Raw genomic sequence first — 27,780 nt, 5'->3', positions numbered from 1 at the left:
GTTCCTGTACCTTCTACATAGGCAGCCCAGTTTCCTTGTGGGTCCCAAAATATGGAGAGTAGGGGCTACCTCTGACATAGACTCTGGCCCCCACATGGCGATCACTTCCCCCTGGCAGGGCAGCCTTGCCAGGCCGCAGAGGAAAAGGATGCAGGGAGTCCAGATGAGACTTGATAGGCTGAGGTCAGATGTTAGTGGAGGAGGGCTCCCCTTTCTGAGGACTAGGGGAGGGAGCGGAGAGGGGAGAGAGGGGAGATGAGGGAGGGAGGGAGAATGGGACCAGGAAGTGACGAGGGAGGGGGGTACAATCAGGATGTAAAGAGAACAAATTAAAAATAAATAATAAAAAAAGAAAACGAGTTGTTTAATTGTATTTATCAACCTGGCTGGGCCACAGAACATGTGGATATTTTAATTTATGAAACATTTAAAGCATTACAACAGCGTTGATGAATAATACAGTGTCTCTTATGTGGTCATCACATAAGCCTAACAAGGCTAAATATTTTCCAGACTTCGGAATTTTTAAGTCTTTGCACATATGATGGAAGCCTTTCCCATCATCATTCTTTCTTTGGCTCCTTGGAGATTCATGATTTGACAATTTTTGGTGTTGAGCAGTAGTCTGCTTATAGTACGTTGTAAACTGTTTACCCATGGTAGGTATTCTATAAATGATTTTCTTGAATATCACACATAATTTGAAAAGAAAAAATTATTGACTATTGATTTCTTATGCCCGCATGGGAGAGTTTTTCTGGAATATACTCTTATGGGAATGAACATGATGATGTGGCTATAAGCTGTCTTCTGCATTGTGGGAGAGTTTCTGATACCCAATTGCCTTGTTGGCAGGCACTCAGTGTCAAACTTTAGCGTCACACCCATCTCATTACTGTGAAATGGTGCCTCATTGGTTCCTTTTACGTTTCATCATTATGAGCAAGGCCATGTTTTCATATGCTTAATTCTCTCAGGGTTTCTCTTCTGCTGGTTCATAGCCTCGATACTCTTTTTTTCCTATTGAGATGTGCATCTTCTGTTAAACTTATTTATAGCTGTTCTTTCTAATATTGCATATTAATCCTTTTCTATACAGTTTGTTGCATATGCCTTTTAGTTTGTGGCTTGGCTTCCAATTTTTAATACTTTTTTTGTTGAAATACGTTTATTATATTGGTTTTATCAATCTTTTCTTTATAGTTTAAACAGTGGTTCTTGACCTGTTGGGTTGTGACTCATTGGGAGGTATTGCACATCAGGTATCCTGCATCTCAAATAACAGTAGCAAAATTACAGTTATGAAGTAGCCAATGAAATAATTTCATGATTGGGGGTCACCACAACAAGAGGAATTATATTAAGGCATTAAGAAGGTTGAGAACCACTGGTTTAGAGTCTTAAGAAAACCAGGATCACAGAGATATTTCCTACTGAATTCCTATTGAATGCTACTATTCCACCTTTCATTTTTATTGCAGTTGCACTTATTTCATAAGTTTCTTTTATGTGGGGCCTATCTCCGGGCTCTTTATTTTATTTTTGATTTAAAAATTTTTATGTGTATATGTATGTGCTTAAATGCTTATATGTATATTATGCATGAGCAGAAACCTTTGGTGGTCATAAGATGGTGTCACATCTCCCGGAACTGGAGTTACAGATGGTTGTGGACCACCATGTGGGTGCTGAGAACTAAACCCAGGTCCTCTGTAAGAGCTCATCCTCTCTTAACCACTGAGCCATCTATCCCGCTCTTTGAAATGTTCTTTTTTGAGAACTCTCTGAGGCTTTCCCATTTTGCTTTGCTTTTGTTGTTGACCTGTTCCTTCAGATTTCTTTATGTCCACTTTCTTCCTCCCTTTTCTCCTCTTCCTCCTCCTCTTCAGCTTCTTCTATTCTTAGCCTTGTGTTTTTCTATATTAGCTTTAGGATCATCTATCTGGCTTTACCGTAAAATCTTACTAAAACTTTCATTGATTGTAATTGCATTGAACTAGTAGATTAACCTGACATTTTTATGATTGTCCAATCCTTTTATCCACCAATTTAGCTTATCACTCTACAACTTAAGAGTGCCTTTGCTAAGTTTTATCATTTTCTTTCTTTCTTTTCTTAGATTTACAATTATTTGATCAGCTACGAAATATAACAGTGTTGAATGAAAGGTATGGTTGATAGCATTCTTATCTTGTCCTAGCTGAAGAGAACATTAGCAAAGTTTCACCATTAAGAATATTTGCTGTAAGTTTTTGATAAAAAGACTCTATTATCATAAATTCAACAAGCATCTTGCTACCTGCAGCCAGACTAGACAGTATCTCATTTATTGAGATTGTATTTCAAAGGTTGCATATTTCAAACATAATTGTTTTTCTCGTGTTTATGGGATTTTTTGAGGGGAGGCAATATTTCTCCCATCATTTATTTTTCTTCTTAAATTAATGTTATATCTATATATATATTTATCACTCTGAACAATCTACATAACTTTCTTCAAGACTGCTTTACAAAATTAATTTGTAAAAAGTATAATATACTTATATTTTGGTTTTGAATTTTGTTGTGTGAGTTCCTTGCCCTCAGGCATTTGGTTTTGAATTTTATCGTGTGAGTCCCTCCCACTAAGGCATTTGGAATTTTGGTTTGCAGAATTTTGATGTGATCTTTCCCATTTTATTCTCTCTCCCCACCATTGGACCTATTTCCTGCTTATTGATTTTATTATTTCATTTAGTTGATTCTTTGGTTGTGAGTATCACACCCAGGCTCTATAATGGGATTCAAAGTCTGGATTCACAGATTATGGGGGAGAATACAGATTTAGTCACATGCAACCTTTTAGTCTTCAGCTCTCCTTTTGTTTTGCTCTCTTGGACAGCCAGAGTTTTATGGCAGCCAGTGGCAGGCTTTTCATTTATGTCCCTGGAGGCGGGAACTTTAGCACCAGGCTATAACAGCTTGAATGTAGAGCATGTCCAGCTAGCTTGACCTGGTTCACCTTTTCTGGGTAAGGTCAGGCTTGCCAGAATAGATGAGAATGAACGCACTATATGGACTGATGATGAGTGGGAGCCTGCAAAGCTTCCTTTGGTGAAGCCTGGGGGTCTGTTTAATTTTGTACAAGTGACAGAACCACTTAACATTTCTAAGGATACATTTTCTATGACTTTTCATTTTTTGCAGCCAATCACATCTCTCTCACATGGCAACTTTGTATTGATTGAACTTTCTACCATCAACAAAAATATTGAAAGTTTAAGCTTGTCTTGTGGGTGATCTCTACCCCACTCAAAGTTCAGGTGAGAGAGAAGGTGTCTGGAACCAGGTCTCCTCACCTGCAGGTTAGTTAGGCATTCTCCGACTTCAGACTCAATAGAGGAATTTTTGTCTTCACATCTGTAGAAATCCCTTTATAGGTCCCAAGGGAGGATGTTTGAATCACACGCAGAAGGGGAATTAGGATAGATAGCAGAAGTGCTTGAAGAGATGGAATAGGACGGGAGAGGAAATTCAGAGGGAAGTAAGCATGGGGACCAGATGGGGGAGATCGGGGACGGGAGGATAGAGGGCTTGCAGAGAGAAGTGAAGCCGTGCTGTGGGGACATCTCGGAGACAAGCTGGAAACCTGTGACAGTGTAGGCTCCTGGGAGAATATGAGGGTTACTCTAGCTGAGACCTCTAGTAGCGGGAGCCATGGATACTGAAGAGGACACCCTCTAACTAACTAGACAGGATTCCCAATGGAGGGAGGGGAATGCCAGCCCATCCACAAAAACTCTGACCCAAATTTGCCCTGCCTACAAGATGTGCAGGGATAAAGATAGAGCAGAGATGGAGGGAATGTCCAACCAATGCCTGGCCCAACCCAAGACCCACCCCATGGGAGAGAGCCAACCACTGACACTCTTAATGACATTCTGCTGAGTTGCAGACTGGAGCCTAGGATAACTAACTTTGAGAGGCTCCACCCAGCAATGGACTGAAACAGACGCTGAGAACTATAGCCAAACTTTGGGCAGAGTGCAGGGAGCCTTGTGGAAGAGTTGAGGGGAAGGATAGAAGGATCTGGAGGGCACAGAAGCTCCACAAAAAGACCAACAGAGTCAACTAACCTGGGTCCAGAGGGGCTTGCAGAGACTGAGGCACCAAGTAAGGACCGTGCATGGACTGGACCTAGGCTCCCTACATAGATGTAGCTGATGGGCACTTGGTCTTCATATGGGTCCCCTAGTAAGGGGAGTAGGAGATACCTCTGCCATGGACTCTGATGCACGCTTTTTGGTTACTCCTACCTGAAGTGCTACCTTGCCAGGCCACTGTGGAAGAGGATGTACTCTACTTGATGTGCTGAGGTGGGTTAATGGGGGGGTGCTCCCCTTGTGTGAGGGGTAGAAGAGGGGAGATAGGGAAAAGAGGGAGAGAGGGTGGGACCAGGAGGAGAACAGAGAGGGGTATAAAGTGAATAACTAAATAATAATAAAAAAGAAATCCACAAAGATATCTGAAGTAGATGGAAAGAGAGAACTGGTTGGGATGGGTTGGTGGATGGGGTGGGTGGGGATCAGGTGTGGGGAAAGGGAAGGGAGCCCTGGGATAGAGAATGAAAATCTCTCCCTCCCTCTCTCTCTCTCTCTCTCTCTCTCTCTCTCTCTCTCTCTCTCTCTCTCTCTGTGTGTGTGTGTGTGTGTGTGTGTGCCTTGACCCTAGCTGAGACTCCTTTGGGAGCCTCAAGATGCCACCTCCTGTGCTGGGCAGGACTTCCAGTAAAGAGAGGAGGACACCAACTACACACAACATCTTCCACCCAGCCAACAAATGACTGGCCCAACTTGAGTTGCATGTCATGAAAGAGAGCCCACCACTAACACTATTAATAATACTCGGCTATGATTGCAGACAGGAGGCTAGCAACAGTTATCTGAGTGGCTTCACATAGTAGCTGATGAAAACAGATGCAGAGACCCACATCCAGAGATTAGATGGAGCTTGTGGAATCTTATGGAAGAGGAGGAGGAAGGACCAAAAGAGCCAGAGAAGTCAAGAACATCACAAGAAAACCTACAGAATCAACTAACCTGGACCTATATGGACTCACAGGACTGAACAACCAACCAGAGAGCATCCATGGGATGGCTCTAGGCCCTGCCCCCCACATATGTAACAGATGTACAGCTTGGTCCTCATGGGGGACCTCTAACATCAGGAGCAGGGGCTGCCTCTGACTCTGTTGTCTGCCTTTGAAACCCTTTTCCCTAACTGGACTGCTTTGTTTAGCTTCAGTAGATGATGCGTCCAGTCCTACTTGATATGCCAGGGTGAGCTGATACCAATGGGAACTCTCCCCTTCTCTGAGAAGAAAGGGAGGAGCCATGGGGGAAAGGAGGGGAGGTGAGAGGGAGGGGCTAGGAGGAGAGGAGGGAGGGGAAGTCCCAACCAGGATGAAAAGTAAATCAACAAATTAACTAACAACAACGAAGTCAGAGTGACATGTGCCTCCACTGAGGGAGTTCCCACAGCTCACGTCTCCATTGCCCAAGGTAAGCCTTCAAAGTCAAGAGTGTTAATTTATTCTATACCAGGGAAACTGATCTAGGCATCACCAACTCCACACCAAACATTCTGTAGAATATTATATTTGTCTGTCATAGTTGGGTACATTCTTGAGAAAAGGATTATTGTCGCTTGAAGACCATAAAATACCTGTGTGAACATGCACAAAATTAGCTTTGAAAGCTGAGATGATTACACCAATGTAAGGTATTATGCCACCTTTACAATCTCCTTATTCCTTTAGCTGAAGGGACAACATAAATGGCAGACATTTATGAAGTCAGGGTAGAGGACTAGAGACTGATATCTGACCAAGGACTACAAACAACTAAGAATACTAAGAATATGATACTCTGCTGGTGTTACTAAGTTCTGGCATGGTTACAGCGCAAACTCTAAGGTGATCTCCACTTAGGAGGTCATCTCAGTATTCACACCAACACAGAAGAAATTTGTTTACATCTTTGGAAATGCTTTGAATGCTGTTATCCAGGAGGTGAGTTCAAAATGAGTCCATAAAGATGTAAGAGGAAGATGTGCATCTCTTCCTAAGCTGCTAAACATCACCAGGGCGAAGTATGAATTTACATCAGTGTGGTAGGAGCAAGCCGGAGAGGTACAGTTCCCTCAGTTGTTCTTCCGTGACCTGTTGCACAGGGGTCTTTAAAATGAAATATGGCATTTGATCAGCAAAAACCATAATCCACTGTGAATATTTCACATTTGAAGGCTTTGCTATATTACCAGTCAAATTAGCTCCCATAGATATGAGTAGTTCTCAGCCCACATCTGTCTCCCCCTCCCTCGACTTTGGCTGTTTGAGTAATAAATTTCTTCCCTCTTCCTGAATTTATAGTAAACTTTTTATGGCCAGGAGTCAAGTCTAGTCCAAAAGCTCTTCCTCTTCAGGGCTTAATAGAGAGAACACGCAGCATCCCTTCTGCCTCATAAATATCAGCAATGGCAGGAGTGACATTTCCATGGCGAGTGCCTGTCAGAGATGCGCTATGCAAGAGGGGTTTTTATGGGCCACAGCACTGTAATGGAATACAGATCCACGGTGCATCACCAGATAGTCTTTTAAAGCCGAGCAGGGTGCAAGGGTACCGACCAGACGTGTGCTGCAAGCCATGTGAGTAGCAGGCAGCTCTAAAAACAGACAGATGTCAAGGCCACTCAACAGTGTGCCTAAAAAGGTAGGCTGCCCATCCATCAGGCAGCTAATCAGTGTTGACTGAATGCCAGCCAGGAAAAAAAAAAAAAACTGCGCTGTTAGATCCCGAGGCCTCCCAGCAAATCAATTATATCTGCTCTGCACATTTTTAATGACCATTGAATGTGTGGTATTTCCTACTTTTTCTGTAATTTGGGTTATCACTTTTTTTGGGCCAAATGATTTCTCTGACTTCAAGCTAGGAGAAATTTATGCTTTGCAAAAATCTTCAACTGTGCTTCAGAAATACCTCTGGAGCTCTGTTACTGCATGTAGTTATTGAATAGCCCATAATGAGATGAATATACTACAAAATGCAGTCAAGCATAGGGCAGGACATGCCTACATATTGAAGCGGTGCTGCGTACGTACAAAGCTTGCTTTCCTAAACATCTCTTGGCTTGGAGTTTTAGGTATATTCTATCAGAAATGCATACTTGAAGGAAAGCAGATTCGTCAGTAAGAGCAAGGGCGGTGATACGATGCTTTAAAATGGCCAGGAAAACCCAGGGGAAACATGCAGCTGCTGAGCTTGGGTTCCCATCCAAGGATTGCATTTCAGTCGGTTGCTTGAGGGCACTTTGCTGTATCTTCTTCCTTCCTCAGTAGCAGGATCCTGGGATGGATGGCCGCTGCTAGTGAGGATTCCTGTGCAGCAATCGCTTCTGGGCTCTAACTAGCCTCCGTGGCAGGCAGCATGGCTGGAATGAACGGCAGTATGCTCTTTCTGGGCCAGCAGCAGGTAGCCTGACAGGAGACATAGTATATGCCATGATGAGCATTGCTTAAGAGACCATAGAACCTGAACGGAGGTGCGGTCCCAGGCTCGATGCCCATCTCCAAAGACACCCGAAGAGCCAGTGACATGTTCCTGTGGTGGCACAGCTGGCAGGAGGCTCTGGTGGAACATCAGTAGTTGGCTGAGGAGAGGTGCTGAGCTCAAGGTTTCTGTGTCTCTGGGTGACAGTGTTCTTTGGGTACAATGGAATAGGGACCCTCATCTGTGACCCTGGCTCCGTTTCTTCACCCAGCTATCAAGTCTGTGCTCTTTCGTCTCTCCTCCTCCACAACCCTTCTTAGGATGCTGCTCCCTGTATTATCTCCAACGTCTGAACCAGAGGTCCAGGGCACTTCTTGAATGCTTTCTGTATCTCTCTTCTTCTTTCCTCCCACTTCCAGCTTTGCTTGTGATCTCCATTCAAGTCTTGGACCAATGATTTTGGACCTCCCCGGCACCAAAACTGGCCCCTACCAGTTAGTCACCATTGGGCCTTGTACAAACGGCAGAAGCTATGTGCTTAGGAGTCATTCTGGTAATTCAGAGAGTTGTGATTAATTAAATTAACACATCCAAAGCATTAAGACAGTGCTTAGAAGCTCGGAATAGTGGTGCACTCCTTTAATCCCGGCACTCGGGAAGCAGAGGCAGGCGGATCGCTGTGAGTTTGAGGCCAGCCTGGTCTACAAAGTGAGTCTAGGATAGCCAAGATAACATAGAGAAACCATGTCTTGAAAAACAAACAAACAAACAAACAAACAAACAAACAAAAGACCTAGCTTAGAGATAGTAATGTTAGCTCAAAGTATGTTAGCTTGTGTAATTTTAGCCTTGGGTCCTGCCAGTGCTGTGGTGATTCAGACATGTGCTTCCTCCTCAGAAGCTTTCATAGCAAAACTAGTGCTTTCAGGAATACTGAACTCAACTCCCAGGACTATTCACTGCCTCCTTCTATATTTCCTGCATCTCAAGTTTATTTCTCATCCTAATGTTATGGTTGGGACAGGAAATGTCCCCAACAGGATTAGGTGTTGAAGGTGTGGCTGCCACCTGGAGTCATTTTTTGGGGGAGGTGAAGGAAACTAGGAGGAGGGGGGCTCTAGCTGGAGGAGGGGGGCTCTAGCTGGAGAAGGGGGGCTCTAGCTGGAGAAGGGGGGCTCTAGTTGGAGGAGGGGGGCTCTAGCTGGAGGAGAGGGGCTCTAGCTGGAGGAGGGAGGGCTCTAGCTGGAGGAGGGGGGCTCTAGCTGGAGGAGGGAGGGCTCCAGCTGGAGAAGGGGGGCTCTAGCTAGAGGAGGAGGGCTCTAGCTGGAGGAGGGGGGCTCTAGCTGGAGGAGGGGGGGCTCTAGCTGGAGGAGGGAGGGCTCTAGCTGGAGGAGGGGGACTCTAGCTGGAGGAGGGGGGCTCTAGCTGGAGGAGGGGAGCTCTAGCTGGAGGAGGGGGGCTCTAGCTGGAGGAGGGGGGCTCTAGCTGGAGGAGGGAGGGCTCCAGCTGGAGAAGGGGGGCTCTAGCTAGAGGAGGAGGGCTCTAGCTGGAGGAGGGGGGCTCTAGCTGGAGGAGGGGGGCTCTAGCTGGAGGAGGGAGGGCTCTAGCTGGAGGAGGGGGACTCTAGCTGGAGGAGGGGGGCTCTAGCTGGAGGAGGGGAGCTCTAGCTGGAGGAGGGGGCTCTAGCTGGAGGAGGGGAGCTCTAGCTGGAGGAGGGAGGGCTCTAGTTGGAGGAGGGAGGGCTCTAGCTGGAGGAGGGGGGCTCTAGCTGGAGGAGGGGGGCTCTAGCTGGAGGAGGGGGGCTCTAGCTGGAGGAGGGGGGCTCTAGCTGGAGGAGGGGGGCTCTAGCTGGAGGAGGGGGGCTCTAGCTGGAGGAGGGGAGCTCTAGCTGGAGGAGGGGGGCTCTAGCTGGAGGAGGTAGAACTTAACACCTAGGAGCTAGACTTGCCCTGGCTTTTTCTTGTCTCTGTTTCCTGTCAGCCATAAGGTAAGCTGCTTTTGTTCAGCTTTACTCCTGTCACCATGCCATTCTGCCTTTCCCAGTGCCCAGGGACAGGACCAGATGATCGTGGACTGAAATCTTCGAACCTGTGAGGCCAAAGGAAACTCTCCTACTTTTAAATTGTTTCACTTAGATATTTAACACGATGACAAAAGTCCAAAACATAGCGGAATGGAAAAGGTGTATAAAAATAGAGCACACGCCCGTGTTCCCAGCGTTCAGTTTTGACAACAACTAACTCATGAGCAGTTTCATTTCTTCAGCTCCCCAACCCACTCTCCACCTCCTGCCTTTAGGAGTATATCCTACACACGGAAGAAAGACACCTTATCTTAATTCTCTTCGTGCCGAGCAGGTGCCATCTTTCTGGGCTAAGGGTCTCCCAATGTGGCGGTCTTGAGTTTTCTCATTCTACCCTTACATCATTAGCCACAGTGTCTGTAATGCTCAGCCTGGAGTCACAAGATCTTTGCCATACACGCTGTAGTGGATGGAAGTGTTTTGAGAATGGCTTGATAATTGGGGGAAAGTTGTTTATTGGTCAGAGTGGACGGATACTCTGTCTTGAGCCATTGGTTTCCTAGGACACAAGCGCTACACTTGCCTGACTCACTAGAACTGCATCTCTGGTAAACTTGTCACTTGGGAATTCTCACTGCTGACAGTGATGGATTTTTATCACACTAAACACTAATTAGATCTAATTAGAGGCTGTTAGCCTGTTTAAAATGGAACTTTCAAGAACAAGCTTGCAAATGAAAATATTTAAGAGATAAGGCCTTTCCTTAGAGTTTTTTTGAAGGAATATTCTACATGTATCACACAAGAAGATTTAGCTTGTGAAGTAAAGGATAATCGTGCTATAATCCACAGAGCCTGAGAAGCTAAGTAACAAGAAGGGTTTAGTGGGGGAGGCAAAGGTCTCCCTGGGAAAGAGAGATAGGTGCTCTGGGTGGACTTGGGAGTGGGTGGGGATGGGAACAGGAGGGATCAGGTCCTGGGAGGGAGGGAGGGAAAGAGGAGGGACACACACACACACACACACACACACACACACACACACACACACACACACACAGAGAGAGAGAGAGAGAGAGAGAGAGAGAGAGAGAGAGAGAGAGAGAGAGAGAGAGAGAACTGGAAGAGATGACTAGAATTGGGGAGCATGGCTATTGGGGGGTGAGGTAGAAACCTAGTGTAACGGAAAATACATGGAATCTTTGAGAGTGACACTAGTGAAGACTTCTAGTGGTGGACATGGTGGACATGGACGTGGACTCTGAACATCCTTTGCAATCAGGCAAGGCCTCAAGTGGAGGGATTGGGACATTAACCCAACCGCAAAAGCTCCAACCTACGGTTTGCCATGCCTGTAGGATGTGCTGGGGCTGGAGGCCAGCATAATCAACAGAGAGAGCAGTTTCATTCCCTCAACACCTCAACCCACTCTCCACCTCCTGCTTTAAACTATACTAAGCAGTACTGAAGATGACACCAGGCCCAGCGTCTTTTCATTCTGCAGGAAACTGATGGGAGAAGATACAGAGTCCCACTGCCAAGTATTAGATGGAACTCGGTGAGTCCTGAGGAGGAGGGGGAGGAAGGATCGGAGGAGCCATAGGGGCTAGGGAACACCACAAGAACACAGCCTACAGAATCAATTGCCTGGGACTCAGGTGTGCTCACAGTGATCAGGGAGCCCATGGGGCTGACTTAGGTCCTCTATATATACGTTATGGTTGTTTGTCATGTAGCTTGGTGTTCTTGTGGGATTCCTAGCAGTGGGAGCAGGGCTGTGTCTTCCTCTTTTGCCTGCCTTTGGGACGCTTTTCCTCCTAGTGGGTTGCTCCATCCTGTCTTGATGTGAGACGATGTGTCTGGTCTTGTTGTAGCTCGGTATGTCATATTTGTTGATGTCCCTGGGAAAGCTTCTCTTTTCTGAGGGGAGATGTTGAAAAGTGTGGGGGTGGGGTGAGGGGTAGCTTGGCATGGGGGTGGGGAGGGAAGGGGTGGGAGTGGGGAGGAGTAGGGGGAGGGGATGGTGGGAAAACTGTAGTCAGGATGTAATATATGAGAGCAGAATAAATTTTTAAAAAAGAAAAAAAGAGAGAGAATATTTGGCTTGGAGGAGACTGCGTTTATATTCAGGAAAAACTCCTCTGGCTGCTTGTTGGTTTACCAACCCTTAATACCTAGTAGCTACAGAGAGATAGCGTGGAGTTGGGAGCGTTGGGATGCTGCCTTTCTGTTACACTGATGAGAGGACCAGGAGCCAGTCACTGTTGAGGCCAGATCCCGCTCAACACAGCAACTCTGAGTCACTGTTAGTTATATCTGAATTCTTACTTAGGGACATTTGCTTAGTAATGTCATATCTTAGTGTCTGAAAATGACTTATCTGGTAAGATGCTAGGATGCAGGCTTCTAAGTCATGGGAATAAGAAACACTTTGTGGCCAGAGTTCTCGGATCTTATTGGGTAAGATAAGACGCTGTCACCCTGTCACCCTACAAAGACACCCTCTAAGCACTGCATGATCATAAGAACAAATTATGCTCCTGCACATGAGTAACTGCCCCTTAGAACTGTTCTATGTTTGAGTTTAATTCTCTTCTTCACTCTTTGTGCATTTTCTGAAATTGTTGAGCTTTTTTTTTTTATTATTAATTTATTCTTGTTACATCTCAATGTTTATCCCATCCCTTGTATCCTCCCATTCCTCCCCCCCATTTTCCCATTATTCCCCTCCCCTATGACTGTTCGTGAGGGGGATTACCTCCCACTGTATATTCTCATAGGGTATCAAGTCTCTTCGTGGCTACCAGCTGTCCTTCCTCTGAGTGCCACCAGGTCTCCCCCTCCAGGGGACATGGTCAAATGTGAGGCACCAGAGTACGTGAGAAAGTCATATCACACTCTCCACTCAACTGTGGAGAATATTTTGACCATTGGCTAGATCTGGGAAGGTGTTTAAAGTTTACCTCCTGTATTGTCCTTGGCTGGTGCCTTAGTTTGAGCGGGACCCCTGGGCCCAAATCTGCCTATCATATTGTTCTACTTGTAGATTTCTAGGACCCTCTGTATCCTTTTATTTTGCTATGTTAACCCAGAAGCAGAAAGAATCAAATGGTATATACTCACTTATATCTGCATACTAGCCCAAGGGACATGTCCCACGAAAGCCTTCACTTACCAGGAAACTGGGACAGAGGGGAGGGCATCCTATTGGGACTCTAGATGAGAGAAGCTTGGGAGAATAGCAAAATTGTTGAGCTTTTACACCCATGCTCTCTGGCTTAGTAGGAAGCCAGCTCAAGCCACCTGCTTCACTTAGAATCTTCCCTGGACACCTCTGGCTATCACACTTCTTGAATAAAATAAAAAAATAATGGTATTTATAAACATGGTACACATTTGAGGCGGGCATGGTGGTGCACACCTGGAATCCCAGCACTCAGAGACGGAAGCAAGAGGATTGTTGAAAGTTCAAGGCCACCCCAGGTTACATAGTAAATTTGAGGTCAACCTGGCTTACAAATTATGATCCTACTTCAAACCAAAAACAAAAGGAAAAAAATACAAGAATTTGGATTTTAATACAATGTAAAGCATGGCCTATTATTGGCTTTGATTGATCAGGGAAGCCATCCAGTCTTTCTCTACCTTTTCCCTGTTACTAAACTAAAGGCAACAACCTTTGCTTTATCTATAGTTTAGGTTGTCACAAGAAGCAAAAGCAACAGAGAAAGCACTGTGTGCACAATGTACTTTCATGCTGCAAATTAAAATTCATATGCTTTTGTGATCTGTACCCAAATGCAAGAGTAGCATAGAAGCAGCAGTTTTATTTATGATTTAATTTACTTTAAAATTTAAATTAGTTTATTTTTAACTGACACATAAAATGTACGCATTAATATTACCACGTCACATTTCAATACATCACACTTAGAGTGGGCTTAACAGCTGTCTTGTCAAACATTTAGCCATTTGATTTTGATGAGCTTCCTTTAAGTCCTATTCTGTAGCTTCTGGAAACACGCAGACACTGTTGCCATCTACTGCCATCCTGCTCTGTAGTCACACACCAGAATCCTGACTCATCTCTCAGTGTGATGCAGTTCCTACTAGGCAACCGTTCCCTTCATACCAGGTTTGAAACTTAAAACATTTTTTTCTTGGAGTCAGACAGACACCTAAATTTCTGAATATTGCTCATATGTAGCTAACCATGTAAGCAAGCAATTTGCCTGAAGGAAAAAAAGAAGAAGCCATATTTTTTATGGTTAATAGAAAAATAGGATGGAGAAAAATGGTACCTTTAGATGAACCATATTACTCTGTATTTCAAACCTCCTTCTATGGAGAGAACTACTGAGGCTGTTATGATGTTATGGCAGAAATATTTTTAAAAATATGTCAACACTGACCCACTGGTAATTACTGGAATAGAGCTGGGTATGGTGGTACACACCTTTAATCTCAGCACTAGGAAGGCAGAGGCAGGTAGTTCTCTGTCAGTTTGAGTCCAGCCTGGTCTACATAGAGAATTCCAGGCTAGCCAAAGTTACATAGTGAGACCTTGTCCCAAAACAACAACAAAAAAGTTTCTCTGAAATAGCTTTAATGGAACAAGTGGACTCTTTTAAATCACTGTATAATAATTTGAGAAAAGTTTTCTTGTTTCTGTTTTTTTCTTATCTGTAATAGATTAGATTGGAAAACAATTTCCACTTCAATAAAACAAGATACAAAAAGATAATTCTTGAGGGGCATTGCAATACTAAAAATCCAGGGAATTAGAAATGTAGCCACGAAGTGGTATAGCTGGGTCTTGAGGAAGCCCTATTCCCATTTTTCTGAGAAAGCGCCAGATAGCTTTCCAAAGTGGTTGTACTAGTTTGCATTCCCACCAGCAATGAAAGAGTGTTCCTCTCTCTCCACATCCTTGCCAACATGTGGTGTCATTTGAGTTTTTGATCTTAGCCATTCTGATGGGTGTAAGATGGAATCTCAGTGTCGTTTTGATTTGCATTTCTCTGATGACTAACAAGGACGAGCATTTCTTTAAGTGTTTCTCGGCCATTTGATATTCCTCTGTTGAGAATTCTCTGTTAAGTTCCAAGCCCCATTTTGCAATTGGGTTGTTTGGTTTTGTGGTGTTTAATTTCTTGAGTTCTTTATATATTTTGGGTATTAAACCTTTGTCAGATGAAGGGTTGGTGAAGATCTTTTCCCAGTCACAGGGACATATGCTCAACCATGTTCATAGCTGCTTTATACATAATAGCCAGAACATGGAAACAGCCTAAGCGTCCCTCAGTAGAAGAATGGACTAAGAAACTGTGGTACATTTTCACTATGGAATACTACTCAGCTATTAAAAACAAGGAATTCCTGAAATTTGTGGACAAATGGATTGATCTAGAAATTATCATAATGAGTAAGTTCACCCAGAGGCAAAAAGAGACAAATGGTATATACTCACTTATATCAAAACACTAGTCCAAGGGATACATACCATGAAAAACTTTACTTTCCAAGAAAGTGGGTCAGAGGAGAGGACATCCTATTGAGACTTTAGGTGAGAGTAGCATGGAAGAATAGGGAAATAGTAGGACTCACAGGGTCCTGGAAACCTACAAGAAGAACTTTATGACAGGCGGATCTGGGTCCTGGGGTCTTCCTCAAACTAAGGCACCAGCCAAGGAGAATATAGGCATTAAACTTTGAACCCCTACCAAGACCTAGCCGATGAACATGATATTCTCCACCGTTGAGTGGAGAGTGAGATCTGACTCTCACACGAACCCTGGTGCCCCTTTTCTGACCATGTCCCCTGGACGGGGAGGCCTGGCGGCACTCAGAGGAAGGATAGCAAGTTACCAAGAAGAGACTCGATATTCTAAGAGCATATATAGGGGGAGGAGGTCTCCCTCAATCACAGACATAGGGGAGGGGAGAAGGGGGGAAATGGGAGGGAGGGAAGAATGGGAGGAAACAGGGGAAGGGCTAACAATTGAGGTGTAATATGAATAAATTAATAAAAAATGTAAAAAAAATATACTGACAGTTTTACAGAAGAAGAAGAAGAAGAAGAAGAAGAAGAAGAAGAAGAAGAAGAAGAAGAAGAAGAAGAAAAAGAAGAAGAAGAAGAAGAAGAAGAAGAAGAAGAAGAAAGAAGAAAGAAGAAGAAGAAGAAGAAAAGAAATGTAGCCACTATGAAGAAGAAGATACATTGCATTGCACAAGGTTGGTATGACTTTGCTGGTGGCACTCAAGCCCTAAGCAGAGCGAAATAAACTCCAAAGGTCAACAGTGAAGATGTTCTCAAGAGGCAGTTTACCTGTTGAACCAGTCATCTGTGTAGCGAGGGTATGGGTAGGGGTCGTTGCTGCTGAAGTCATAACTTGCATCCGAGTTCTGAAAAACACAAGGTATCTCAGGTCAGCAAGACTGCAAACACATGAAGGGGCAGGGGGTGATGCTCTAAACAAACAGTCTTATATTATAGCTCTTCCCTGGAGGGTTATGCTAACACTCTTTATTATTGCATTTTGAAGGATTTTTATTTCATATATATCTATGTCTATAATATTATATATTTGCTTCTATTGCATTTTGAAGGGTTTTATTTATAATACATATACATATATATATATATAATGTATATTTGCATATATTGTATTTTGCAAGGACCAGCCCTTGCAACATTGTGGCAGTGCTTGTGTCCCCCTATTTCAAGGATGTGGCAAATGGGAGCCCTTGTTCCCCAAGTCTGGCTTAGTTTGAAGCTGGAGTGACTTCACCCCACCTAGTGCACTCCACCTAGAATCCGCTGGTGTTGAGCTTCTTTGTTATTTTTGTTCTCTGGTCGCCAGAATGTTCTAGTCCTGGCGTCCTGGGAGAGACAGCTCCTAGTCCTGCTTTACTCTCAAGGCTCACTTCCACAGCTTACTTCAGATTGGCTCATTTAAAGCTTGCCTCTTTTCCTCTCAATTCCCCCCACCCCCATGTTCTGCCCCCCCCCCCACATTGTGCAGCACGAAGAGTTCAATACATGTCAGAGACTTAGATTAGGATGACAGCACAGTGCTGGACCATGTATCTTACAGCTTAGTTGGAGGAACAAATATCCATCACATGTTTCAACAAGTAAACGTGTAACTGTACATTTTCATAGTCATGAACCCTACTCAATCACCTTTAAGTGATTTATACATGTCCTTAGGTCTCTATTTGGTTTGCCTTTTCCCCCCTACGCTGTGAGATGCCTGCTATTTCTGAGTGAATAATGCACTCCTTCTGCATCGCCTTCTCTGCCTTCCCAGGAAGGCTGGTCTTGGAAATTCTTTTCTCCCTTGTTTCTTCCCTTTTGGGTTTTGGAAGGAAGACTCCAGATGGCTTCTTGATTCACATTGGCTTAGGAAGGAGATTTTCATTCCCTATTTAGTGTTCCATGGTTCCATGGTCCTGAGACATTTAAAGAAAATCCATGTGCTCCTTTATGAGGTAAAAATACATTTTTTAATGTGACACAGTCTAACTTGAGCAGTGAGTGCATTGGTGTTGTTGTGTTTGGGGTAAGATATGGACTGATTCCAATTATGCTTGTTTTGACTTGTTGGGTGACAAAGAGCTGCTAGCCACCACTGGTTACAGTGTTCAGAATGTAGCGCATGCTGAGTACCCAGAACCTCCAACTGTGAAACGTGTAACTCCAACACAGGGAACTATTTGAGACCTGGTGAGATGTTAAAAGTAGACGTGAAGTCCACACTCAACCTTGCTTTCACAGGCAATATGTTGATGTGCTAAGAATCTTGCATCAAATTACTTTATGATAAAGTTTCATATATATATATATATGTGTGTGTGTACACACACACACACACACACACACACACACACACACACACACACATATATAAAGTGACTTTCATGTGTAGACTTGGGTCCCATCCCCCAAATATCTCATGTGTATGTAACTATTCTTAAATAAAAAAATCTCAATCCCAAGTACTTATGGTCCCATGCATTTCAGATGAGGGATACTCAACTTGTATTAATTTATTTAAGGAAATATTAGCCTGAGTATCCTCAGACTTGGATCTTTGAGCCTTTTAAGTGTCAGTCTCCCTTTTCCAGAATTGAGGTCTTTATCTGTGTTGCTTAATCTTCATTGTCAACTTGGGTGATTTAGAATTGCCCGGGAGACATACATGGTCTTTATTAGGGCCTTTCCAGAGAAATGTAGCCAACAACGGGTGACATGCCCAAGTTATGGCTAAGGGTTCTGGACTGGATCAAAAAGGAAAAGTAGAAAGTAAACTGCAACATCCTTAATCTCCCTGTGCTTCCTGATGGTGGATTCATTGTGATGAGATGACACACGACCCCACTGTCACAATGAGCCCTTCATATAGCCAGACCGTCTCCACTGGGGCAGACTGTTTCTTCAGACTGAAAAACCCAAACAACCCTACTCTTCCTTGAACTGTGTTTATCACAGTAGTGAGAAAAGTACTAACATCTCATCCAACTGCAGGTCTGCAGAGGGAGGTCTCCTGTCTGCACTGGCCACAGTGATGACTAAGTTCCACTCGTAGGCTTAGATCCCAAGGAACCTCCAGTCGCTAGCAAAGCTTCTGTCTGTGTGTCAGGGGCATCCTGCTCTCTCAGACGTGACATTTCCCTATCTTGACTTTCTTTAAGATATTGGTATTTTCAGTTCTTTTTGAAGTTATTTTGAATAACTTATTAGAGGCTGGAGAGATGGCTCAGTGTTTAAGAGTACTGACTACTCTTCCAGAGGTCATGAGTTCAATTCCCAGCAACCACATGATGGCTCACAACCATCTATGATGTGATCTGATGCCCTCTTTCGGCCTGAGGTGTACATGCAGGCAGAGCATTGTATATATAATAATAAATAAATAAATCTTAAAAGGAAGAAATAACTTATTAGTTTTCCTAAAGTATGTTGTTACTCTTAACCTTCTCTGAAGTTTTCAGAAATTGAGTGTTCTTAGCAGGGCAGGGCAGGAATAATGAGAGAAACATATATATATATATAGTCACACATATAAATATGTATATTTATATATATCAATATTTGGTTAATACATAAAAGGAAATAAAATTTATAAATACATATTTACAAAATATACAAATATATATACATTTGTCTTTTCTTTGGGGTTTCAGAGTTGAGACTGAGACCTAAGCAAAAGATCTTAAAACACATTTGCTGAGTTTGGTTCGTTTTGTTATCAACTTCTATGGTCTAGAGTGGGCTGGTAATGACATCCAGGATGAGTAGCACTTATAGTGTCCTCGGAGGGAGCCCCAAGTGTTGCCTCTGTCTTCTGAGCTTGGGGGATGAGTACAGGTTGGAATGGCAAGTTGACCATGGTCTGGGTTTATTCTATCACAGGGTCATGGATTACAGACCAGAAAAGGCTCTTGCAAGGCACCTTGTTTTATAATTCCATGGTAGGTTTGCCTTGTGCCTCACTGAACCCGCCCTGCCCCCCATCTCAGAGAAAGAAAGCGAAATATTCTATGGGAGACTAGCTAGAAAGTTCTCGTGGTCAGGACAGTGAAGACCCAGGTTTTGCACAGGAGCCTCATAAATTGACAAGTGGGGTCCATGGGAAAGACAATGCTGACGAAGACTGTGAGGACAATGGTGGAGAGCTAGCACCATGATGCCAGAGGCGGGGAGGAGTGGGGCACGACCTGAGTTGACCAAGGTCAACAGATTCTCTTCACTTCAAAAAGAGTTATCTTTTACTTTTACTTACACGTGTGTGCCTGAGTGAGTTGATGTGCACAGCATGTGTGCAGGTAGTCATGGAGGCCAGAGAGCATCAGGTCTCCTGGACCTGGTATCAGAGGCAGTTGTGAGCCTGATGTGGGTGGGGCTGGGAAGCAAAGCTCCTATTCTTCAAGGGCAGCATCACTGGTACCCATGGAGGCACCTCTCTAGCCCCTTGTGTGCTTGCTACCTAAAGAACTGATTTCGTACACTTTCTGCCTTACTTTCTGGCACGTATATTCTGGTTAGGCTAAGGGTTGAGGTCTCTTGGCTTGTGTTATTGGCACTAGAGAAGATGCTGTCCTAACAAAGGTGTGGATTAGAAGGAAGGTCTGAGAAATTTTGGAAAACTCAAAACTCAAAATCCTTGAACTCTGAGGCCACTTTTATAAAAAGAAGAAAGACCCTGTATTGTTTGGGGTCAGATTTGCCTCCCAACATCAAAACAGATAGTGGTTTAGCAAACCTAGAAATTTTGTTGTTGTTGTTGTTGTTTTTCAATGAGGAATTTAATGACTAACTCTTAATTCCTTGGGTAAGAATCTGCACTGAATATTAAGGAAGGCAACTCCTTGTTCCGCTTGGGCTGTTTCCTGGCCCCAAATCTAATGGTTTATAGCAAGAAAGGACAAAAAAGCAATACTTTCAAAGGTTCTGTTTATACTTTTATAGGCAAACTGAATCATTGATTGACTTGAACAACAATTTGTCTGTTATAAAACTATCTGAGTACAACAAGTTAACTGGCCTTGAATTATATTGAACTTTTCTCTGGCTGCCTCAGAGAACATTTGGGAGGATGTGACAACCGTAGTCAGTCGAATGCTCTGGTTATTTCAGGTCTAGCTAGATAGTTGCTTAGATTTTTGTGACTTCTTTATAAAATGCACTGTTATATTTTCTTGCCTTAGAAAACACGAGCTGTTTGGAAAATATAACTCAATCTTCCATGATTCAGGACCATGGTGATTCAGGCATCATTAAGAGCTTGAATTATCCTTGTGTCATTACACAGGCGGGGAAAAGACTGGGCTGCATCCAGCATGACCTCAGGGTTTCCCTAGAGGTTGTTTCTGGAAGAAACTTCTGGACATAGCTCTTTTTTCTTTTCTTAACATTCTTTGCAGGGAGCCAGGGACAAACACCTCTGGGCTTTCCAGTAATTCATTAACAAAAGACCAAGTTTCTGAATATTTGAACACATAGAAAGTGAGACTTACTTTGCTTTTAGTTATAATGTTCAAATATTAAAGCTCTAGCCAGTGTTTGCCTTCATATACTCATGTAGAGGGTGAAAGTGTGCACAGAACTATGAAAGGACCAGGGAGGTTACTGGTTTCCACAGCCCCCTTCACTTCCCATATCTGGAGGCTGTGTTTGTTTGGGGCAGGTTGACCAAAGACACACTTCAGAAGGTGGGGCCACTGTCTCTGTGAAGTCTGAGAGGGAGATGGGGGTGGTGGTGTTGGTAGTAGTGGTGGAGGTGGTAGAGGTGGTGATGGTGGAGTTGGTGGTGGTGGTGGAGGAGGTGGTGGTGGTGGAGGTGGAGGTGGAGGTGGTGGTGGTAGAGGTGGTGATGGTGGTGGAGGTGGTAGAGGTGGTGGAGGTGGTGGTGGTGGTGGTGTGGTGGTGGGGCAGTGGTTGTGGTGGTGGTGGTGGTGATGGTGGTGGTGGTGGTGATATCAAGCTCAGGGAACAGGCACACTCATTGCTTCCGTGTTACAGTGAAGTCCAAAGCCCTTAAGCTTAAAGGTAAATATGACATCACCATCCCATTGTCAAAACTAGATCTGAATGCCTCAGTGCCTGGAGGGCCTTTTGATCAGGATGCACAAGGCTCTCAGTCTTTAGACAGTAGCCTGATGGGGAATGGAGAAGTGTCAAAGTCAGGGAGACCTGGTTTTGGATCTAGACTGGCGTTGGCCCAGAAGGATAGCTGGTTGATTGTAGCTTGTTCTCCAACCCTTATTGCCTTCCCTCACCTACAGAAGAATGTAGTTTGCTACTTATTTAGTATGAAAAAAAATCTTGCACAGTGTAACAAATACTTTTGCCATATCCGTTTGAAAGGAAGATGACCATTTATTTGGGTTTCATCTTCTTAATTACTTCAACCTTTAGGCCTCTATCTTCTTGGTGTCTGGACTCAGGCAGACCTGAGGCCTGGGTCCAGTCAGTCTGCTTCTGCCTACTTTGTGAGGATCATAGAGCCCTTCTTCTTCTCCCATTGCTGTCATTAAGGGTCCTGCTGCCAGATGCTTCTCTGATCCAAGGTGGCCCATGAACCAAGCCATCAACACAGCAAAGGACATTGCAACTGATGAGTGCCAATATTCAAGGAACGTTTCCTTTAAAACTAACTTCTGTTAACAATCTTCACTGACAGAAACAGACAACTGCGCACACTGAAAAGCCTCCATAGACTCACATGTTTAAATGCTTGGCAGTAGGGAGTGTCACTATTAGGAAGTGTGGCTTTGTTGGAGTAGGTGGGGTCTCATTGGAGGAAGTGTGTCACTGTGGGGCATGGGCTTTTAGGACTCCTATGTTCAAGCTCTGCCCAGTGTGGAACACAGTCTCCTGATGCCTTCAGATCAAAAGGAAGACCTCTCAGCTCCCTCTCCAGCACCATGTCTGCCTGCACGCTGCCATGCTTCCCACCATGATGATAATGGACTAAACCTCTAAGCCTGTGAGGCAGGCCTAATGAACTGTTTTCCTTTGTAAGAGCTGACATAGTCATGGTGTCTCCTCACAGCAATAGAACTCAAACAAAGATGCCATCATAGCTGAGGTCACAGCACAGCACACATAGAAGTGCCTGTCTTTTCCAGTAAACCTTCAGTGACATAGTCAATGAGCTGGAATCCAGTTAAGCCTTTCCTCCCAGAGTCCATACAAACATTATGACAAATCCAGGGGTGGGACAGCACACCCATTAACAGCAACATCTGTGGATGTCCACAAATTATGGTAACATTTCTCAGCTGTGGTACTAACTGTGGCAACAGTTACAGTTTTGAATTTTCCAAGTTCTTTCCCATCAGGATAGCAGTTTCTTTTAAAAGTCTCATGCAACACTCCCAAAGTTTCATGCTTTTGACGTTACTATCTTTCTTGTTTGTGCAACCCTTCATGTCATAATTTTAAGCTTTTCCTTTTTTGATTACAAAAATATCGTCCACAGCTTGTCTGTTTTTTTTTTTTAAATATATAAATACAGTTTTATTGCAGTAGCCAGTTCCCCTCCTTTATTTCAAATCACCTGTGGCTGTTTTCACACTAAACAGAAGAATTACGTAGTGGTGTAAGGCTTGCAAAGGCTCTTAGTTTGTGGGACCTTGACCCATTCCTGTCCCCAGGATCCAGTAGCCCACACTCTGAAGTCTCACACAGATTGTGTCTTCTTGGGTAACCCCCAACCCCGTTTGCTCCTGGACCTCTGGTCTGTAGCTATGCTCTCTGAGTGGGGGGTGGGGAGGAAGAGGGGAGGAATGAAGCTGCTGAAAAGGAATCTGATACAAACAAAGCTGACTTCATTGTGAGGTAGTTTGTCGCTTACTCAACTTCACGATTCCTCCCCGCCGAGAAGGGTTGTTGAGCAAACTGATGAGGTCACAAACTGGGCTCGGCTCACTATTGGCTGAAGGCAGCCTGGGGGCGGAACACCACCTCTGTAGCTCTTCTCTCTTTTCACAAGCAAATACTTGCTTGTTCTCAAGGTCATTGTTCCAGACAGAAGGCGTACAGAAGCCACGCTCAGTGGAGATGGGTACGTGGTACATATAGTGCCTGTCTACAGGTCTCTGTCATCTTATTTAAAAAAAAAAAAACCCTACTTCCATGGTTTTTGAGAGTGTCCAACATGTATATAATGAAATATGATAATATTTACCCCCAATGCTCTTTACAACTCCCCCCAGGTTCACCCAGAAAGTGGGAGCACAATAGCACTTTGACCGTGCTAGGCTTGAATGTTAGCTGACTTGCGTAATCTGGGTACCTGCTCATATGATGTCACAGATCATGTTTTGAGAACCAACTGAGAAAGTGGTTTCTGAAATTAGGGCAATTGATCAAGACGTGCCTTGCCCAAGGGGTGCAACTGGAGCAGCAGCTGGGTTCCATGGCACTTCAGGGAGAGGGCCTGCCATTTTCTCACCCACCTGCCCAGAAGAGCGCCTTTTCAAATTGTTTGCTGCTTTGCAATTCACCAAGTGGCAAGGAGTGCTTGCTTCAGTCTCACACAAGGGCATCACGCATGCGCTGGAGTATCTATCAGTTACAATAAGAAATAGGTCTACAGTATTGTAGTTGGACGAGTCTGGGCCCCAGAGAAGCCAGACAGGGAGATAAGACGCCTCTAGTGACATACAAGACAAGACTTAAATAATGTCTCAAACAATAGGTGTGTGTGTGACTTGGGTATAGGGTGGCATGTGATTAATTGCCAATGCAAAGCTAAGCTACAGGAATTCAGAATAGGAAACATCGCTTTTGTCCCTTTGTTCTGGATTGCTTACTTTCCCTGAAGGCATTTAACCAAATAACCCAGCTAGGAGCTGTGTAACAGTATTAGCTGAAATTGCACTGTGCTCATGGGCTAATGAAAGAGAAATGAGTTTCCCCAGATAGACTTAAAAGTGCAACCATATTGCCCCAGCACAAAGCTCATCTATATGGAAACTGAGCAACAAAATAGCCCAGTCCATTAGTGTCTAAGGAATTTTGCTACTGCGCCTACTTGCATCTAATATGGTCATGGCTGAACGTTCCCAACTGTGCCTATTTTGATTTTCCTCAAATAATTCTCCCACTTGCACTGGTTTAACGACAATGTTCAGCTCACTTTTGACTGAAACCAACATTAAAGGGATTTATGTCTATATTAAGCTTGGCTGTAAAACTTAATGAAATTTAACATTTTTCTAGCACTCCAAAAATTAAAAAAAAAAAAAAAGATGCTCAGTCAGAAGTTTGTTTGCAATTTTCCTTCTATATGCTTCAGGTTTCCAAGGTCATTTACTTTCTCTCTCTCACGGTGCTCTGTGGCGGTAGACGTAGGCAAGAAATAGCCAAGGTGGGTCCTTAGCATCCCCTTTGTGAGGACCACTGTCTGCATCTCCTCAGCTTGTCTCCAGATCTCAGGTGGCCAGTGATGCAGACACAAGGTTAGGCTGAAGCTGATAGCCTTACACGCATTTACGTGTGTGTGTGTGTGTGTGTGTGTGTGTGTGTGTGTGTGTGTTTAGGATGGTGAGGCGGGGCCTCTTCCTCACTGGCCTGGAACTCACAAATAGGCTAAATTGGCTGGCCAATAAGCCTTGAGGTTCTGCTTGCTTCCACTTCTCAGTACTGGGATCACAAACACACTCCACTGTACTGGGTTTCTTTTACATGGATTCTGAGGCTCAACCTCAGGTTTCACGCTTGCTTGGCAGTACTCTATACCACCCGAGCCCTCTGGGTTCTGCCATGTGAGTGTGAGTTTCTGGGCTGGCCTTTGGAAGCTGTTACTCATAGGAATTCATCGTCCAAAGTCCACTTCAAGACAGGCTTTAAGACTCAGGTGTTTGGAAAAAAGTAGACAGCTTTATTTTCACTAGTCACTACCTCACACTGAGCTTATCCTTCGCAATTTGTCTATATTAAGTCTGGCTGTAAAACTTAATGAAATTTAGCTTTTCTCCAGCTCTCCAAAAATACTTACAGTCAGAACCTTGTTTGAAATCTTTCTTCTTCTAAATGTGGAGTGAATGTCATGGTGGTATGAGCAGTCCCTGTGAGGTTTTCACTCGTGTAATTTTAATATTTACAACTATGATCCATTTGCTGGTATCTCTTGGTGTTCCTTAAGCAATCATATATTGAAATGAAATCTCCAGTGTGTTGGTAAGAATGCTTTTTATTTTGAGTGACTGGGGTCATGTAGGTGAGGCCCTTGCAAGTGGGCTCAGGCCTTAAAGAGCTTGCTTGCACCTTACCACAGGAGGATGGCATAAGAAAGCACTTCCAATGCAGACCAGGTTCTCACAGACACTAGGTGTGTTAGCCCCATGGTCTTGGACTTGCAGCTTTCAGAACTATAAATAATTAACTCCTGTTGGCTATAAATTACCCAACCTGAGCTATTTTGTTATAGCAACCAAAATAAACAAAGAAACTTGGTTATTATATGTGTCTTAAGTATTTAAAATAAGACCTTGAAAGTGAAGGTCATGAGCACTTGTTGGTTATACTAGTTGGTATAATTTCTTTAAAAAGAAAATTGGCAATATCTATCAAAATAAACAAATGAACTATTTGAACAATGATCCCATCCACAAGACTCTACTCTAAAGGTGTACTTGCATATTAACATGTATACACATGTGAATTACATATTTAATTGCACATTATATATTTAAATGTATTCAAGACATTTATTAGTAATATATTAAAAGACTAAAAGTATCTCAAATAGCCAATGCTGGGGATGAGTTAAATAAATTATAGTTCACTAAGATGCAAAACTCTGTCCCTCTGGCAAAGGATGAAGTACAAAGCTTGCAGTAAACTCATTCCCAAGAAATATCATTAAGCAGAAATGGCAATGTGCAAAGTAGAATGCATAGGGAGCTTTCATTTGTGTGGATGAGAGGCATACACTTTATGGCAAATTCATGGAATATGTAGAACACATAGAATGCTAAGAAGCACAAAGGCAAAAGCTATGTAGTGCTTTGCCTCTGTGGAGAGGCGCGGAGTCTGGGGTGGAGGGGCGCGGGGTCTGGGGTGGAGAGGCATGACATCTGGGGTGGAGAGGCTCAGGGTCTGGGGTGGAGAGGCATGGGGTCTGGGGTGGAGAGGTGTGAGTCTGGGGTGGAAAGCTCTCCTGCTCTCCAAACTTGTTCTTCAATTCTCTGTTGGTTATACCACTCTGTATGAAAGTAGGATTTCTCTTTTTAAATTAAATTTTGTAATGGAAAGACAGCTCAGGATTCCAGAGCAAGTACTTCTCATACAGAGGGCATGAGGTCAATTCCCAGCTCTCATGTTGGTCAGTTCACAACCAGCTGTGACTCCAATTCTAGGGCATCTGGTAACCTCCTCTGGCTTCTGTAGGCAACCGCACTTATCTGCACAGATGTGCAGACATACATGCATGGACATACTTAGCACCCCCTCCCAGATAAAGCTGAAGTCTAGATGGGATGAATGACACTGGTGACCGGATGTCTCAGAAGCTGAAATCTTGGGCTCCCCCACCCCTTTTCATCCCCAGAAGCTCTTCAGCATCACCGATGGTTCTTGGATTCTTAACTGTAGTTTGAAACGCAGTGGCTGGGGATGGAATTTCCTAAGTTGCTACTGTAGTACCTCTAGAATGTCCACTAGGCTCCATGTGACAAAAGCTTGGTCCTCAGCTTATGGTGCTATCAGTAGGTAGCGGGGATCTTTTAGCTGTGGTGCCTCATGGAAGTCTGGGGCATGCATGCAAAAAGCACTGTAGGCACCTTGCCCGCCTCTTTCTCTTTCACTTCCAGCCCATGAGGTGAACAATTTAGAGTATGCCTCCTTAACATAAGCTCCAAAGCAACAGTCAGAAACCTCTAAAACCATGTACCAAAATGGTTGCTTCCTTCTCGCTAAGTTGGCTATGTCGGGTCTCGGTTGCAGTAACAGGAAGCTGACCAACGGCTGCTCAGCTGTGGCCTCACTCCCACTTTAAATAACCTGGTATTGTAGGGAAGAACAGCAGCTACTTAAAAGAAGACCTTTCCATCCTTATTGTGCGACTGAGCCTCTGCCAAGTGCTTCCTTGATTAATGCTTCCCCGAACTTGCTAATCTGCTTGTCTAACAGAGGCAAGCATTGGCCCAAAGAAACATCTTGTTTTAGTCTCCCTGGCGGTGTTTACTCGGCAGTCAACTCCACTGTGTCAGGGTGGCTTTTCTATTTGAAATAGTGATTTACAGTTTCCCTTTAAATGACACCTACTTAATGTTAAAAGCGAGTCAATTTAAGGAAACATGCTGGGTAAATATTATTACCAGTCACAAAAATTTCAGTTCCGGCTGATAGATGGCTGGGAAACGCTGGGAGAAAACCTGGCTTCTCCAGGTGTTAGCCGAGTCAGCTTTAAGCGTGGCCCTGAAATGATCTATTGAGGTGAGAGATTGAGAAAGAAATGAAAGAGATAGTTTGCCCGTAGCTCTCAACACGGCTGCTCACCGTCACGACACAATGACTTCAATCCTGTAGACTATTGGTCTTTGGAAGTCCCCACCCACTCAACACATGCCTTCTGCCATCTGCTTGCATGACAGACACCCATGATGTACCTGCTATTTTTCAGACACTGTGCAAGTCACTATTAATCAACAATAAGCCTTAGGTAGGTAGGTAGGTTGTATACTAACGCCCTGTATGTCAACACTTGTTGCTGAAAT

At 44.0% G+C, this 27,780-nt stretch overlaps 1 protein-coding gene across 1 annotated transcript in view; it reads right to left on the bottom strand.

The window, feature by feature from the left end:
* The window catches only part of LOC127188484 (neuroendocrine convertase 2), a 166,983-nt gene that overhangs the window by 44,795 nt on the left and 94,408 nt on the right, over window positions 1-27,780 (bottom strand). The window contains exon 6 of the mRNA XM_051144929.1: window positions 15,875-15,951. Coding sequence (XP_051000886.1) covers window positions 15,875-15,951 — 77 coding nt within the window. The remainder of the gene's footprint in view (window positions 1-15,874; window positions 15,952-27,780) is intronic.

The sequence above is a fragment of the Acomys russatus genome, chromosome 4 (genome assembly GCF_903995435.1).
Source record: "Acomys russatus chromosome 4, mAcoRus1.1, whole genome shotgun sequence".
NCBI lineage: Eukaryota > Metazoa > Chordata > Mammalia > Rodentia > Muridae > Acomys > Acomys russatus.
Note: the sequence above shows the minus strand (reverse complement) of the source record. Positions and strands in the feature narration are given on the sequence as shown.